Raw genomic sequence first — 18711 nt, forward strand, 5'->3', positions numbered from 1 at the left:
GTCACTGATGGACATTTGGGTTGATTCCAAGTCTTTGCTATTGTGAATAGTGCCGCAATAAACATACGTGGAGCACTCTTAAACCTTGCTGGTAGAGAGGGGTAAGCTGATAATGCTCTTTTGGTCCAGAAATTTGGAAATATTTATCCTTAGAAATGTCAATTATCGTTGATCCAGTAACTTCACGTCTTAGAATCTATCCCAGGCAAATTGCTGTAAGTGTGAACCAAGAGCTGACTCATTGCTGAGTAAGTGATCAATAGCAAATAACCAAATAGAAGATCTGAAACCACTTAAGTGTCTCTAGGAAGTTGAATAAAATGTTACATCCATATGATGAAAACACTGTACAATTGTTAAGTTATGTTTTAGATGATTAATTATATTGGGAAATACTCAAAATCTATTGTGTGGGGAAGTTTACAGTTGACTTTGTGGGTGGATGATGGTGAGATTAGATTTGTGGCTTCTTTTTCTTTAAAAACATTTTTATGTAGGAAATACATTAGAAGGACATCTCCAAATGTTAAACAGTATCTCTGGGTAGTGGGTTGATGGATAATTTTTCCCTTGTATACTTCGTTGTAAAATTATTTCACAATAATTCATGTTCCAAAATAAGAAATTTTAAAATGGAGAACAAAAATTTTAGAGGTTCCACTACTCAAAAGTGTAAGATATTCCACAACACTTCAGAGCTTCATAAACATTTAATAATTCTGTACCAAGCCCTGATGTGTATATTTTTAATCTAGGAAAATGTCAGCTGAAATCTAGGTAGTTTGCTTTATTAGCAGCAGCTGGAGGCTCCTTCTATGCTTGGTATGGCACACCTGAAAGACCAAAATCTCATTCAGTTTTATATTTGAGTTGGTACTGGATGAAAGAACAAAAACAGACCCTACTTTCAATTTGCTTGAAGTATAGCCATTAAAACATTAAGACAGACCCTTTAGGAAGAAAGGTAAAATCAAAGCCCTCTATCGATAAAGATGAGATCCCAGCTGGCTTAGAAGCACGTTGTCAGGATGGAGATGCTGCTTAGGCTGAGCCTCTGTGGGTGGGTGAGTTTGGTAGGAAGGGTTGGGAGGCAGAACTAGGGGAGGGGTTGCACTTCTGTCAGGAGTTAAGAGAGGCATTGGTCACCCATGGAGGCGTGGGACTGGGGAGCTGGTAAGGTCCATGGCTCATGATATGTTCCAAGATTACCAATGTTTTCTTTACCAAAGAACCTACTCCATAGTTTTCTTAGGGAACAAATATATTGAAAGATGGTGGCCACAAAATAAACTAGCCATTGAATCATAGTTTCCTTAACAATGTTTTATTAGTCAAAGATGTGTTATCTGCCAGCATGAGTTTCTGATCAAACTAAAATATGAAAATTGTTTCAGCCATGAGTAAAAAAAAATGTGAGTTCATAACGATCCTGATTTCAGTTTTATACTGTGGGGAGTTTCTGGAAATTTGGGACCCTAACCTGGGAGCCGTCATCCATCCTGTACTCGGTGGTGAAGAAACCCAGGACCCTAGAGGGTTAGGTGGGAATTTGACTTCGATTCGTGATTGTTTCCCTCTACTTGACTCTGGGCAACCATTTAATCTCCCTGAGGCTGAATTAATATTGATTCATTCTATCTCAGAGAGAAGTCACTACCTCCTGAATTGAAGATAATTACATTAAACAGTATGGAACCCAGTAGGGGCACAATAATGTTAATTTCTTTCCCCATTTCCTAGGATCACAAAAATGATGGCAGAGGTGGGATTAAAGTTCAGCCTCTGATTCATAGAGCTCTTTCCACTGAGAAATTTCTTTAGTGAACTACCTTGCCTTAACTTTTTTCAAAAAGAAAACCCTACATTTATTGGGTTCTAACTAGATTTGCTGCTTAATTGATAGAATTCTCCTGATTCCTTCCTATCTCTTTCTATCCTTGGATAACTCTTAACTTTTAAATCAGTAAATTCTAAAAGCAGAAAAGCTGAGACAAAATTCTGAAATTTTATTTGAAAACAAGAACTACTTACCCTGTTTAAATTTAATCATCTTAGCAGACTTGGATATTTTTTCTAAGCAAATGCAAGCATTTTTACCTCAAAGAATCTGGAATGTCTACCTAGCAATACTTTATTAATTTTGTTTAGAAATATAATAAATTTAAACAAACTTCAACAAATTATTTTTCCTATCTGTATTCTCTAGATCCAATTACCAGGATTCCTCCACTTTTCTTCCCAAAAAAACCTACCTTAGCATTGAATTATTCCAGTCATAAATTGAATGCAAAATCTTTGTACTCGAAGAAAATACCTTCATCTGAAATTTGTGTAGCTAGGGTGAAATCCTTTTCGGCTTTGTAAATCCCCTATGTTTTGGCAAACAGGCAAATCGCAATTATCTGAAACAAATGCTTGAAAAACTAACAGTTGAGCATCAGCCGCTTCATTGGTTTTATAGCAAATGAGCCTACCAGGTTTGTGGATACTGTTGAGCCGTCTCTAGTCAGAGACAGAAGGGACTTTAGGGACTACCTAGGGCTAGATGAACTCAAGGTACCTGCCAGCTCTAACAAAATTTGCACTACAGTCTGTGGGTAGAGACAGGAGAAGATAAACAAGGTCTCCTCATTTGGTGTGAATTTAATGATGCATTGCTACCCTAAACTGCCACTGTTTTTCAAGTAGGAAATGCTTCTCAAGAGATAATATTTCAGGTACTTGCCATTTTCTGCAGAAAATATCATAATTTTAGGGAATCATTTGACTATTTGGAATGTTCCATGTGGGCCTTATACCATCTGACCTGGTGACTTGTCAGTAAACTTTTCTGTAGATCAAGTCTGAAGATAATGGGCTCCATTTTTTGTGACTGTCTAGAAATATTCAGATAACTCAGGCCGGGGGTGTACACCCAAAGTTAAAGGACAAACTAATTCTTTTAATCTTCATGCATGAGGAGGTATAAAGAAAAAGGGAACTGTCTGCCATAAGCATTGCCATGAACAGCAAGTTCTTTGGCATGTTGGTACAACCAGTAATCATTTATGTCTAAGAGTTTGTTCAGGTTCAGAGTAACAGCTTAAATGTTTTCCAGAGCTTATACCTAACTAGCTTTTTCCTAGATCTCTTTATTCTTTATCAAAAAAAAAAAAAAAAAATTTAGGCTGGGCGCGGTGGCTCATGCCTGTAATCCCAGCACTTTGGGAAGCCGAGGCAGGTGGATCACGAGGTCAGGAGATGGAGACCATCCTGGCTAACATGGTGAAACCCTGTCTCTACTAAAAATACAGAAAAATTAGCCGGGCGTGGTGGCGGGCACCTGTAGTCCTGGCTACTCAGGAGACTGAGGCAGGAGAGTGGCATGAACCCGGGAGGCAGGGCTTGCAGTGAGCCGAGATCATGTCACCGGATTCCAGCCTGGGCGACAGAGCGAGACTCTGTCTCAAAAAAAAAAAAAAAAAAAGAAAAAGAAAAAGAAAATCTTTATTACAGGTGTGTGCTACCATTCCAGTCTAATTATTTTTGTAGAGATGGGGTTTTGTCGTGTTGTCCAGGATTGTCTCTAACTCCTGGGCTCAAGTGATCTTTCTGTCTTGGCTTCTCAAAGTGCTGATATTACAGGCATGAGCCTGCTTTATTCTTTCAACATATACTTTAACACCTTTTCATTAATAATACCTAAAGAAATGAGTTACCAGAGCTGATACCTTTTCTGAGAAGATAATCCCGTATTGGTCCTTCATTGTGTATCTGCCCTTCATTCTTGGTAAGGCATTCCTCTATTCCCCAACCTGCTGCCACACACACACACAGGACAGCCCCCCACCCCCAGCTGTCTGAATCCTGGCCATCTTGGTGTTACAGCCATCCCAGAACTGCTTCCTCCAGTACCCAACTACTCTGAGAGGACCATGGCTTTTCCTCTCCTGCAGGTGTAAAATAGTATGGTTGTTACTGATTTATTCCCACATTCCTGCCATGTGGTTTCATCTCATCCTGCTCTTCTGAATCCAGATGCAGTTTCTTCCTCACCGCTGATCCGAGTCCTACTCTTGTTGATTCTGTTTAATTCAACTTAGTTCTCTACCTTTGAATTTCCTTGCCACCTGGGCACAGTCTGAATATGCTACCTTAAAATTATCTCATTGTTTCATTTGCCTCTGCATTGATTCAAAGTTGTCAAAGCAAAGATAAAGATTTCAATATTTTTTCTAAACCCATTGAACCTTTACCTTGGGTGAGCTACTTCTGTTTGTTTTCCCTCCCCTCCAGATGGAGATGACAATACTGTCTTCCTTAGCCTATTAAGGGTTTTGATAGGATCAAATACCTTAGCATATGCAAATAGCCTTTTTAAACTGAGGGGGGCCATATCAAGGACAGTGAGGTTATTCTAGTTGATACATTAAAATATGTTAAGATTTTGAGAGGCCAAGTGGGGCTGATCACCTGAGGTTGGGAGTTCAAGACCAGCCTGGCCAACATGGTGAAAACCCATCTCTGCTAAAAATACAAAAGATAGCTGGGTGTGATGGCACATGCCTGTAGTCCCAGCTAACTGGGAGGCCGAGGCAGGAGAATCACTTGAACCCAGGAGGCGGAGGTTGCAGTGAGCCGAGATCGGGCCACTGCACTCCAGCCTGGGCAGCAGAGTGAGACTTTGCCCCCCGCCACCGCCCCCAAAAAATCTATGTCAATGCAAAATATTTTGTGTCTGTATAACCATGGGAGTGTCCTTACTGCCTTCTATAAAATTGCTGAAGCTTTGTGAATGGTCTTCTACACGATGGACACATTTTATGCAACTAAAACTGAAAAGCCTAGTCAATTATTTGGGTATATGGAAATATGACTCATTTGTGAAACATTTCTAAGTAACATTTCTACAATGAAGATTTATAACATTGAAAGTTAGAAATTATTTCCAAATATATGTACACTAAAAGTACCTAGATATAGCCGGGTGCAGTGGCTCACACCTGTAATTCCAGCACTTTGGGAGGCCGAGGAGGGCAGATTACTTGAGGCCAGGAGTTTGAGACCAGCCTGGGCAACATGGAGAAACCCTGTCTCTACTACAAATACAAAAATTAGCTGAGCTTGGTGGTACACTCCTATAATCTCAGCTACTTAGGAGGCTGACACACAAGAATCACTTGACCCTGGGAGGTAGAGGTTGCAGTGAGCTGAGATCGCGCCATTGCATTCCAGTCTGGGTGACGGAGTGAGACTCTGTCTCAAAAATAGAAAAAAAAAAAAATCTAGATGATATGTCAACAGGCTAACCAGAAGTTATAGACCTTCACAGTTTTCCTTTTTATACTTACCTCAGTTTCTAAACTAAAATAAACCTATACTAGTTTTATAACTTGACAGAAATCTAAGCAAAACATGATTTGTCCACTTGATTCCAACTCTGAGAACATTATCTTCTATTAAATCACCCTTAAACAATGAGCAAAGCTTTGAAATTTTGGAACTTTGAAAGTTTTAAAAGTGTTGTTATAGGCTTTTCTCATGTTCCTGGTAGTTAGCTAAAATGTTTTTGTGTTACATGTTGTTGTGTTACAGCAAAGCAAATTAACTTGTTTGTGCCTAGCTTGGATAGAGCAAATTACGTGAAATGCACTGAAATATAAATAAACACCAATGCAAAATACATCCAAATACTCTATCTTGGAGATCTATTTTATCACTTACATTCTAGTTTTGGACACTGTGTGGAAATGCCCTGACTGCAAAAAGAGGGATATTTGGCAAAACGGGGGATCTTCAGACCATCCTTTGCCTTGCATGTGCCAAAGAAGACATCACCTACTCTGGTGCTTTAAATGGTGACATCTATGTCTGGAAAGGGCTCAATTTAGTCCGCACCACTCAAGGAGCACATAGTGTAAGTATTGCCCTGTGGAAATCTGTGAGTGATTTACTAAATAAGGTAAGACCACAAATCGCTCCCTGTATTTTTCTCTTGTTGTTTTAGAATCAGAGGACCCTGCTGAACACTCCTCACTCATGACAATTTCCCAAATTATGTTTGCTCACCTAAAGGAAAATATATTTCAAAGCACACAATGTAATTAACCTTCACTTTAACTATTAATTGCTTGATTTGTGTCATCCGCAGTAGTTTGACAGAACACTAGAACTAGCTCATCAGGTTCATCTTACAGGCACTTCTCAAACTTTAATGTGCCCATGAGATTCTGGAGGATCATGTTAAAATGCAGATTCTGGCTCCATAGGTCTAGGATGATGTCGCCACTGCTCATCAGTGACCTATAGTTTGAACAGGAAAGGTGTAGATAACTATTGCTCTTACATTGGTTGATGAGATAGATTTTCCTCATTCTTTACGTTGAGGTGCAGGGTGTTACCGCCACACCAGTGTCATGAGCTCTTAAGGTACAATCAGAAACCATTGATAGCCACATATCTTCTGGTGTCTGCTCTGTAAGAACAAGGACAAACTTCTTACCACTCTGCCCTCTTTTTTGGCACATATGAAAATGACTACATTGTTGTATCTACAGGTGATAAAATTGTCCCTACAAATGGGAAGATGATGTGAAAGGCAAAGCCTATCATAGTGAATGGAAATTGGGTAATGATGTTACTGGAAATGATAAACCTTTAGCTTATTGCCTCCAAATTAATTCCCTATACTCTTAATATGAAGAAAAGTTTAAGCAATTCTTAGAGCTATGACATTTCAGATCTTTCACTATATGTTGCAGGTGAATTTTCTTGGCTTCACTAATTATGAAATAGCTCTTAAAATAATGGGTCAATATTTGTCCTCATTCATAAAAGCAGCTGCCTTAGTAACCTAATTTCTTTTTATACTGGATCTTATGTCAACATTATATTCTTGCAGCACTTTTGAAGAAACCAAATAAAGTATTTTCCTGTGGAGGAGCATCTTTAAATTACTAAAACTATTTCCCATGTGAAAATCTTCAAATGACGCTTAACAAGCTAACATAAGTGCTATTTACATTTTCAATTAGGTTCAAGTGATACCTTTGTGAGCTCACTGAGGTACATTTTGGGCACTTTTGTGCCTATGAAAGTGTTTATGTTCCTAGCCTCTTATCTCTACTTAATTATTAGGCATGCAACTTCCATGAAACACCTCCATAGTTGTCTTTTCTCTCTAAGGGCCACTTATCATGTAAAAGAATTTGATTCCTATACCTGCATTAATTATATTTTTGAATTTTTAAAAAACTGCCATCTTTTTAGTAGTGGTAAAAGAGCACTTAAACTAGTTTGCTTTGATTATTATGATTTTTTTAAATGTAGTTGAGATGAACAGTATCATTAATGGCTATTTGGTCTATTGTCAGCATTTCAATAGAGAACAAGGGAGTTTTATTTTTGTTTTTGCCTTGTTATGTTTTTAAATCAACATTCAACTGTATCTATTCATTATACTTAGGATGGTTGCAGCATTGAGTGTTACCTATTTTAATCAACAGGCTGGAATCTTTAGCATGTATGCTTGTGAAGAAGGCTTTGCCACTGGTGGGCGAGATGGGTGTATACGACTATGGGACACTGATTTCAAACCAATAACCAAAATTGATCTCAGGGAGACAGAACAAGGATATAAAGGTAATATATGCGTTAAACTTACCTGTAATTCTGGATGTGAAATATAATGCGAAGTTCTGTATTCGTATTTGTTTCTCTGTACCCTGTTTTTAAAAGGCAGTTTATATAAATATATTGAATACAAGCAAAAGTATGTTAAAAGTAAATGGATGTCCTTTTTCCTAATTTGCACAAATGCATCTGTATGAACCAGCAATGCTGAAGCCAAAATAAGCATTCTGATGAAGTTGCTGAGGTTTCTTAGGAGATGGGATTTTCAGTGACAAAACCGAGAAATTCTAGACAAGTTGGTTACCATAAGAGTGAATGTGCCCAGCCTCTGAAAACAAATGAGAGGAGAAATGTGACAAATTTATTTTTTAAAGATAACTGTAAAGTAGTAGATACTATAGTAGTAGGGATTAAGGGCATGGGCTCAGTCGTGTGGCATGGGTTCAAATTCTTTTTCCCTATGAGAAAGTTAAGAAATTGAACAGCAGTCTCAAATCTCGGGGCATCTATTTCCCCATCTTTAAAAGGGAGATACTAGCACCAGCCTCCCATGGTTGTATGAGGATTAAATATACTTGCAGAATGCTTAGGATGAGGACTAAATATACTTGCAAAGTGCACTTAGCACTCAAATTGTTAGCTATTCTTACAGTATATAGAGTGTATATATCAGAATACGATATATCTTTTAAAATTCTCATGGTAGGCCTGTTACCTTTTGGCAGATAAAGAATTTACAGCTGAGAAAGATTAAAGTGGAAAATGTAAATAGGAAAGACAAGAGGCAGTCATAGCATTGTTAATATGCTAAGCACAGGTTGGGAGGTTCTGTTCACTCCCCACAGGTGGGCCGCAGACCCAGCGCCAAGGGAGGGATACGTGGTACTGTGAGCCGTGGAGGTCCACAGGATGAAAACTTACCCATCATTCTCATGAAGGGGAATCTTTTTCAGTGCCGAGATGAGGGAGAGATTTCCTGAGCATCTTTTAGAGACGACCCTGTGACATAGGGCTCAAAGTCCTCAACAGGCCTGAAACGAGCTGTTTCTCCTGGGTTGTTCCTCATGAAGCCCCTGCTGTGTGACCTGATGGCGAGGTTGTTCCATAGGCCAGATCGGGTGGCAGTGCGCGGTGCTCTCTGCTGGCTTTGGGTAGATTTCAGAGGACTGGGAGAAGACGGCGTAGACTGCGTATCCTTCAGGCCATCCTTAAATAGTGTTGTTTTCAGTAAAACTTTTCCAACAGTTGAGCAACAGGGAAATGAGCTGGATATTGTACTTCCTGTTTATACCTGGAGGCCAGCTGCTTTATGTGTCTGTGAAACAAAAACGTGTATTTAAGTCAACTAATCCAGGATTGGACTGTTGTCTTCTCATTGAGGCTCAGGATGCTGGTGTGCACACATTTCTGAATACTAGGCACAGAGGTTGGCATAGGAAGCTGTGGAAATTGGTGTCTACCTCAATGTAGGGACAAGGAGATCAAAGTCCTTAAGTTCTCTGCCATAGAGTGTGGGCCAGGGAAACTTGATCCAGAAAAAAACATAACAAACAGATAAAAGCAGGCAAGCACCCATAAGAGTAATTTTTTTTCAAGTACAGTAGCCAAAAATGTTTGACCTTGAACCATGAAGCTTCTTGGTGTATCTTTCAAGGTAAACCAGAAACCAAAACATACACTTAGAGAGTGGAGTCAACTTGCCAGATGGGATTAGTAACCATAAACTGCCTAAACATTGGAGAGCACCAAATAGGATTCATGACTCTTACTTGGCAGTTACTCCATTTAATCCAAAAATTGTATCACATAATTAAGGCATACATTTTAAAGCATAGGGATCAGCTAAGAAGCTATTGGTTTACCCTGCTATACTTTTCTGCCCAGTACTGAGTCCTTGAGCCTGGCTCTCCTGGGAGAGTTCAGGGACCAGTTCTGAATGAGGATCTATGTAACCAGGTGTTGTACTGATCACATGGGCCCCACAGCCACCTCCTGTCTACACAGTTAGGACAGTCAGCGATGCCCTCCGTTGGACATCAGTCTCAGATTCCCGCCCCATCCTTGCCAAGATGAAAGCAGATCTGGGTAGTACACCGTGGACATTGGGAACTTGAAATAAGCCTGCACCTCATAGGATGTGCCCTGGGGTGTGTGGGCTTAGTGTTTATCAGGGATTGGTGTGCATCTTAGATGGCTTACTGATAAGGCAGTAGCCTGTATTTTGTGGGGAGAAACAGACTGCTTTTAAAGGATGGTATAGATCATGTTCCAGTTTGATTCCAAAGGAGTCAGAGAGGGCATGGGGCTGGGATGGACCTCCTAGGAGGGTGGAGATGGCACTGCTTAGCACGCAGCCCCGCAGTGTGAATGTTCTAGATGACCTCTTCACTTTTAGAATTGCTGCTGACCACCAGTACTCTTAATTGCTTAGTATTTTACTTTAAACTGATAAATGTATCTTTTTAAAACTTCGCTTTAAACTAATGTTTGTGACATGAGTTTAATATGCTGGGATCAAATTTTTGCCCTTGGAACACCCACCTAAAATTATCCCCTCCTCCTGGCTTGGGCAACATTGTCACAAAAGGCCACTGTGTATCATCAAAGCATCAAAAGAGTTGCTGGCCTTCATTTCAGCCCCCAGTGAAAAAACAATATACATGTAGCATCAAAAGAAGAAGAGTCTCCTGGTTTGAGTTACTGGTAACAACTAAAGTCTAGCCCACCCATTGCTCCCAATTTAGGGAGTTTTGGAGCCTGCATGGACAGGGCCATGTGGGGAAACTTGCTCTAAATCCCCCTTTAAGGGACTCTGTCGTGCTCAGCCAGGCCTTGGTGAATAATCAGCCAGGCCATTATTCTATTGAAGCAAGGAAAGAAGATGTTGAGTTCCAGAGCCATTTTCCGCAGCTCCGAGCAGGGAGAGACTCTCAGAACCGGCCCTCCTGTGGTCTTAGAGGCCGGCTGCCAGGGCCATCCTGTGATGGGACAGCCTCTCCAAGGCACGTGGAGGTGTGCCCCAAATCCAAAGTGAAGTAGAATGACCCAGCACAAGTATAGGAATTAAAATACATAGGATTTGAGGAGATAAAAGTAATCAAGATGTAAATAGCTTTCTGGCGTAGCTTCCCCTTCAGCCAGGCAATACCATGCACTTGGTCCTTTGAACATTAGCAGAGAGCTGAGCAAATAAGAGGAAGGGAAAAGGGAAGGAAAGAGGGTGGGAAAGGAACAAAAGAAAGCAGAGTGGACAGAAGATGGTCAGTTGTCCTCCCCACCCCCCGCCACCCTCTCATCCCTTCCCTCAAAGAAGACTTGGCCTTCTGCTCCATCTCTCTTTGCCTCAAACAAACCAAGTATATTTGAAAGGAACAGATTCAGGCAGAGCAGTGTTAGACTTCCTTGCCCTCAGTTTGGACATGAAGCTTCCTTGCTCTCAGTTTGGACATGATGGTTTTATTTTTATAAGAACTATCTTGATATAAATTAGCTTTCTTCTGTATTTTTGCTATTTGTGAAACAGTAACACTCGAATTTATTTCAATGGAAATGTAGTGATTTCTCATCTTACTCAAACAGCCAAATAGTTTTCTAAACAAATTTAACCAGAAAATTAATCTATGGCCATAGCCCAGTTCCCATGACATGGTATGGGTAATTTTCTATGTTCTATACATTTAAAAGTATTAGCGAAAATTAAGAAATTGCTGCTTACTAGTGCTTAGGAATCTGAGGGTATTTATAAAGATCACACTTAGTGTACCACCTGTAAAGACTTGTGTTGCTTCTCCTGTAGATGTCTAGATGATATACAAAATGAATCTGACAATTTCCAAGTTGTTTAATGCAAATCTTCGCAAGATTGGCATACATTTGCATCCCCTAATAACTATTAGCTGTTAGCCATCAAGAAAGAGGTTTTAAGATGAACTAAGATGGATACTAAGCTCAGAAAAAAATGATGACGTGGCTTTGTAATAAAGTGACATTATTAATTCTTTTACGTTTTTTTAGTAGCTTGAGCTAATTAGGACACTTGACTTACAGTAAAAACAATTAACCCCACTTTAGGTTGAGTGTGAATCAGCTTGGAGATGGGTCACATTCACATCAAGAATTGGTTAGTGTCAGATCTGATTCTCCGGCTCCCTCCCTTCTCCCCAAGGCTTAGTCAAAGAAAATGTCCCTCATATCATGAGGAGGGCCACCCCTCAGTGAAGGGAATTGTAGCATTTTACTTGCATCAGTGACTTGTGCATCTTTTGTGAGTTACTGGATTTTTGCTGACTGGGTGTTCAAACAGGTTTCTTTAGCAACAACACAAGATAATAGAAACCAACAACCTAGTTCACCCAGGATCCTTCATCAGCAATTCTGAAAGCCAAAAAGTTCAGAATACCAGAAGATTTTTTAAATAACTAATGTGGCAGCAAAACTTGACCCGTTATGAGGCTATTGGGTGTTTTTATATATTTTGTTATGGAAATATTTAATTTCAAGGTGCTGCCTTAGTTTCTGCTGGATATATTACAAGTACAAAATCCAAATTTTTCTGAATTCCAAAATGCATCTGGCACCAAAGGATTTCAGCTATATGGGGTTGTTGGCCTCCAATGTACATCTTAGTGAATATAAACTTCTGGAATTTTCAAGTTGGGACAGACCCTGGATGTAAGGTGGCGGCGGGGGAGGGGGAACTCCGGTACTTCAGGGATGGTAGAATGAGGCCCAGGGTCATTAGCATCAAGCTAATTGTAAACTGAGGTCACTCACTCATACCTCACACCAAACTTCATGACAGCGCATGCTGAGTCTGATCACTTTTAAAGCACATTTATGATCTGGGTAAAATAATGAAGCTTAAGTAACTTATAGCAGTGGCAAGAAAAGCCAAAATTCTTAAAGTCCATCAACCAAAATGAATTACTTCTAGGATAATAAAACACTTTGAGTTAATGGTTATAACTGATTCTGACTAAAGGAATACAGTAATTATTCGCATGGTATAAGATGTATTATTGACTTATTTGTCCACTCAGTAAACATTTATTAAACATCTAAGTGCCTAGGAACTGAATAGGAAGTCCTGAAAAGTATACTTCAGTCATGATTACATTTAAGGTGTGTGTGGAGGTAGGGGGCGTTCTGTGGGTTTTGTTTTAACTACAAACACTTATTTATTGAGTTGTTGCTGTGTCTAATGGACTATAAACTCCGAATCCAGAAACATCCTTCATTAGGTGAATCACTGAGCAAGAATTAGAGGCCGAAGTTCCAGGACATGAGATGCCCTGCTTAGACTTGTCACTATCTCCACTGCCCCTTCCCTGGTCTGGGCCATCGCCATCTTTCACATCGAATACTGCAGTTGCTTTATAACTTGCATTCCTGCTTCGACCACCATCCTCTGCACAGCAGCTAGAGGGATTGTTTGAACTTTACGTGAGCCAGATCACATTACTGCTTTCCTCAAAACCCTGCAATGATTCATCTTACCCAGAATCAAAGTCCTTATGGTAGCCCACCACCCCTCCCCATTGCTCTGCTTTGCCCTGTCTGCTCCTTCCCCTCTCTGCCCTCCCAGCCTTCTCCCTCTGCCTATGACGCTCTGCCTAGAATCTGCATGACTACTTCCCTCCTCTCCTTCAAACCTTTGCTCAAATAAAGGCTGTGCTGATGACCTCTTCTAGAATTGCAACTCATTCTGCCTCCACCACTCCAAGTATTCCAAATCCCCTTCTCCCGGGTCTAGCTTTCACCTTGTAACATACAGTATAATTTCTGTGTTACATTCTTAGCTATTGTCTGTTTCCATAAAGGTAAGGATCTTTGTTCACTGATGCCTCCCACTCACTTAGGATGTGCCTAGTGTGTGCTGGAGTCCTGGAAGTAGCTGTCAGGTAAATGAAAAGTGTCGTAGGACTGGAGGGTGGAGCCTTGTGGAAGAGCGCAAGTGATGAGGACACAGAAGGAACAGATAACTTGGTTTCTTTGTGTCAACCTGTGACATGTAAGCTTGTACTCCAAGGGCCAGGTACAGGAGGTCTTAGAGGTTTAGGGAGGCATGTGGCATGATCGGATCTCCACTTAGTTCTCCTGCCCCAGAGCAGAGAGCAGACTGGGGCGGGATAGGATCGGAGGTGGGAGCCCAGGTGGTGGTTCCGCAGTGTTCATGCTTATTACTGTTTTTATTCTTCAGAGTACCGTGATGGTCAGATAGTCTCGCAGCTCTCAACCAGGAGTGATTTTTGGACGTTTGACATTGTCTGGAGACATTTTTGATTGTCGCAACTGCAGAGTTGTGACTGGCATCTGTGGATAGAGGCCAGGGATGCTGCTAAAAGTATTACAATGGACAGGAGAGTCACCACAACAAAGAATTACCCGGCCCCAAATGTTGATAGTGTTGTTGTCAAGAACCCTTGCAGAGAACATCCAAAAGACCAACTCTCAAACCTGAGAACACCCTTGTTGATGATAGAAGCAAAATAAGCACATCCTATTCTCCGGTCCCGCGGGTGGCTCCATTACTCACCTCTTGACTCCTTGCGACTGTCACCGCTCTCCCTATGTGCCCACTGCTTTTCTGTGGGCATGCCCTTCAGCCTCACTGTTCTGCTGAGAAGGTGGAGGAACACTGCAGAGGCCCGTGCCTCAGGAGCTAGAGACAGATTGGCAGCCAGGAGATGTGGTGGCGTTGTGTGCTCAGGTTCCATGTGGGACATGGTGTCAGGGCTGCTGGCCTGGCTTGCTGTGTAGTAATTCCCCTGTAAATACCCCTCCTGAGCCAGCCTTATGTAAAAGTTAGCCTGGATGGGTTCCCTCCCTGGGTGGAAGGCCATGGGCTTGCCTGTGTGTTCTCATCTTCTGATGTCTCACTAGGCTTTGTGGATCTTTCACGGTTCCTGTGGCTATAGGATTTTGAATCCTGTGGAGTGAGTTTTGAAATAAGCAGAGAATTTGTAAAAAGAAACCTTCCCTATGAATTCTGCTGGAGATTCTCAGGCAGGGAGCCTTTATGAATAGGAGCAGCAGGTCATAGGCAGTCTGCACTGAGGATGACCTGCAACCCCAGCCCTGCGACTCTCCCAGCTCAGGACCAGTGCTGAATGCCCACTCTGTGGTGGCCTTTGTGGTACACACTCTACACACAGGATCCCATTTAATCCTCAAACTCCCCTGGGGGTCCCCTAGCAGGGAGGCTTCTCAGGCCGAGATCTGGGCAGTCACACAGGGCCCCATGCTCATGAGGGCCCTGTGGTTGGTCGCATGCTTTGCTGTCACTTCCTTGGAATTCTTAATCATTTTTTAGCAAGGGGCCCCACACGTCTGTTTTGTACCGGGCTCTGAAATCATCGGTGTTTATGAATCCCTGGGGAGATGTATGTCTTTCCTCCTGCATTTCTTTCACATTTACAAAATTTGTCTTCAGCATTAACCTTAGGACATCAGAAGCCCCCACAAGGCTAAGAGCTCCTGTGCCCAGGCTCCAGGCTCCTTATGTGGCCTCAGCTACACCTTCCTGAAGGGCTGCAAGGGCAGGGGGCTTTGAAGGTCTCTGCTGTCTTTTCCACATCCTCTCCCAATACTCCCTCTTAAGTCTGGGTGAAATTACTGTTCCTCTCTCTCGTTCTTACTACCTTTTACCTCTCGCACTCAAGGCATTCCCTGGTTTTGCATCCTTAGTAAAGTTAGGTTTACAGGGGACAGCTACAACCGTGTCTTGTTTCACCTTCAGTACTGTGTCCTGGGCGTACATTCGTAGAGACAGGAAATAACTTTGTGGGGAACGGTATTAATGCCACACTTGAACTGCCTGAATCCTCTTTTTTTTTTTTCCCCTATTGCTTGCTTGCTCTGTGACTTGAGGCAAGTAATACAAACTTTCTATGCTGTCATTTCCTCATTGGTTCAGCATGTATTTACTACCCCATCCAGGGCCCGGCACTGTCCATGGGATTAATGATAACACCACCTTCTAAGCACGCATGAGCATTCACAGGCACAGGGCTCGGTTATGTTGGTGAGGATCCTTACTGCCCACCTGCAGGGCTTGCTTGTTTAACTCCAAGTTGACTTCTCAGAGATGATACTGTCTTGGTCGTCATTTGCTCATCGTCCTTGGGCTTTCCTATCCAGTGGGGTAGAGTTTGTCAGCATGTGACTGAAGAACCACTGCGTTAGAATCAGCTGGGGACCTGCCAGGCACTCTGAATTTTCAACAGTCTGACATGTGAGAACATACTAGCTGGAGAATGGCTTGAGCAGGCGGTGGTTCTCAGCCCTGGGGAATTAAAAGTAATGAAATCTTGCTCTGCTCCAGACCAACTGGGAGGAATATCTGGGAGGGGCACAAGCATCTGTATCTTTTAAATGCTCTCTGTAGATTCTGGTGTACACCGAGGGTTGGGAACAACCGTGCCTGGCCCTTTACCATATCAGGCCTTGGAACACGGGTTTTAAGAACACTGTTAAGTACGAGTCTCTCCCTGCTTTCAGTTTTCCCCTTTTGGACCAAATAATTGGGAGAAAAGGCCATTTTCTTCCCCAAATGGTTTGTTCTCTTTGTGTACTAGAACATAGCCTTTTCCTCTGCGAGTCTGCAGTGGCAGCAGATCAAAATTATAATAGCAGATGACAAAAACTAAGTTGTAACATAAGGCAGAGTAACTAAGACTCGAGGAAAGGTCCATGGGACACTCCATAGTTCCTGGCACTGCCACCTTACAGGGCGCGGATGTGACCGCACGTACAGGAAGTTGATCTGTGCTGAGATGTAAACTTAATAAAATGATCCTGGCACAAAACCCTGTGGGTTAAAATAATAGCATCACATATTGATTCATTCCTCAGTGCCAGACACTGGCTCAAGTGTTGCTGCATTGAATTCTCACAATGCTATGAAGTGTGAGTGCTAATATCTCCACTTTACAGATGGAGGAACTAACGATATGAATGACTAAATATTTTACCATGTCACACAGCTGGCAAGGGCTGGTATGTAAATCCAGTTCATATCTTTAACTGTTGAAGATAAACTCACGGTAGAAAATAAGCGATGTCCCTTAGTAATGAGGTCTGATTTGATATTCACAGACTAGAGCTCCCCGTGGCCAGGCTTCAGGACTATAGCAGAGGGGATTGGAAGGATGCTGTCTATGTTCTCTGGTCTGAATATAAAATCAGGGCCACGGACTGGTGAGAATTTGGTCTTAGCATTAAAGGATTTTTTGGTTTAGATGGGTGGTTTGCTCTCTACTGCCATCTGCTGGCTTTCTGTACCAAGCACAGGCCCAAGTTCCACGTTTCTCATCACAAGTGGCACAGGGCATGGTGCCCAAATGTGGACACCTCATCTGTGTGGTAAAACGCCTTCAGTTCATACCGTCAAAAGTAACAATGATGTGTATTTATCCAGAAAAGAGAACTTCTGTGGTTTTAAATAATTAGGATGGTTTCTCCTGTTTCTCTTAACTACTGTTGGGTTTGTAACCATATTCCAAATACTAGCTTATGTTTCTCTGACTCCCAGAGCAGAACAGAAAGGAGTGTAAGACAGCTTCGTTGCCTTCTAATGCTGCAGCTGCCTTAGCCAGCCCAACTGGGACATCATGATTACCTTTCTGTTCTCTGAGTTTGTGTCAGAAGTAAAAAACTAAGCCTGGATAGACAGGAGAATTGAATTAATGCCAGAACTTTGTGCCATTCACCAAGGTCTCACCAGAAGGTTCCCAGAAGAGACTGTGTGGTTCCCTTTACCACTCTTGCATGTAGAAGAACAATTAGGTTTAAAAAGGACGGAAATGGGATGTTATTAGGAAACATGAATATGGCTTTTGACCCACCGATGTCTTCCTTTTTAAAATGGTTATCTTAGGAATGAGCGTGACCTGGTATTGTATCTATCGCCTGGTGGACACATCCCATGAGGTCAACTTGTCTGATGTGACAAAAGACAATTGATGTGTTTAAAGAACTGAGTACTTATGGAGAGACCCAGTTGCTCTCTGAGAGAAAATGTTCACAGCTCATAAAGTTGATATTGTAAGCAATGAAAATGTAGCAACTCCTTCTCTGGTTCTCTTCCCTTCTACCCATATGTAGCCAGAAATAATCCTTGCTAAGCTTCGCCCTTACGTTGGTTAGTTCAGTGGAACCCTTTTTCAAATGAACCCTTTTTCAAATGAAATCGGAGATGGTGAGGTGCCGAGGGAAATACAGCAGTGGGATCTTCAGACTCCCGCCTCTTGCTGTCCCATTTCCTGGCCCTCTCCTTGCCAGGACCCTGGCACTCTTCTGAGGAATGCAAGAGCTCCCTGGATGTGGTCCGAAAAACACTGAGTGCCATGTGACTTGACTGGTTCATTAGTCTGGACTGCATTGGAAGGTTCGTCTTTGTTTCTGACCCTCTTAAAATTGTTTTAAAGAGAGTATATATAGATATATACTTAATGTCAATATTTAATTCCAGGTTGTGGGTGGTTATAATAATCTTTTTTCCTTGATGAATTTGTTCCCCCAAATAAGGTTAAAAAATAGCAGGACAACAAATACAGTAAAAAAGTAGTTTATCTAGTTTTTGCTCATGTTGGAATATCATTAACTCTTTCCTTCCTGATAATGCTGAAGAGTACAGCATTAAACCCTTAAATGTGTGCCTGACCAAATACAGCTCCAGGTCCTTGGGAGGAATTCAAGTCATTTGGCCTTGAGAGACCAGACCTGCTGTTGGAGGCCTTGGGAGAATTGGTGTGTTCATGCTTGCAATGAATCCATGGATTCCAGGCCTGCCTGGAAAAGGGCCGTTGTCTTTAAAACAATCAATGGATTATAAAAGGACTATGATCTGAATATTTAATAACAGTTAAAATATATAACATATCACTTAGATGTATGTGTCTATGTGTGTATACAGTGTATGTGTAAATAGGTACACATACACATTTGCATCACTTTAGTTGTTTTTTGATGCATGGATATCTGCTTACATATGTCTGGCCCCTTTTAAAATGTAATCTTCATTAGGGCAGGAGCCTGTCTTGTTCACTGTTAAGCTCCAGTGTCAGGCAGAGAGTAGTGCTGAATAAAAATTTCTGGAAT

The 18711-nt window shown here is 41.6% G+C and overlaps 1 protein-coding gene across 1 annotated transcript in view; it reads left to right on the forward strand.

Annotated features, from left to right (window-relative positions):
* Positions 1 to 18711, forward strand: part of EML6 (EMAP like 6) — a 253531-nt gene that overhangs the window by 104633 nt on the left and 130187 nt on the right. The window contains exons 4-5 of the mRNA XM_023190182.3: positions 5711 to 5896; positions 7485 to 7620. Coding sequence (XP_023045950.2) covers positions 5711 to 5896; positions 7485 to 7620 — 322 coding nt within the window. The remainder of the gene's footprint in view (positions 1 to 5710; positions 5897 to 7484; positions 7621 to 18711) is intronic.

The sequence above is a fragment of the Piliocolobus tephrosceles genome, chromosome 15 (genome assembly GCF_002776525.5).
Source record: "Piliocolobus tephrosceles isolate RC106 chromosome 15, ASM277652v3, whole genome shotgun sequence".
Taxonomy (NCBI): domain Eukaryota; kingdom Metazoa; phylum Chordata; class Mammalia; order Primates; family Cercopithecidae; genus Piliocolobus; species Piliocolobus tephrosceles.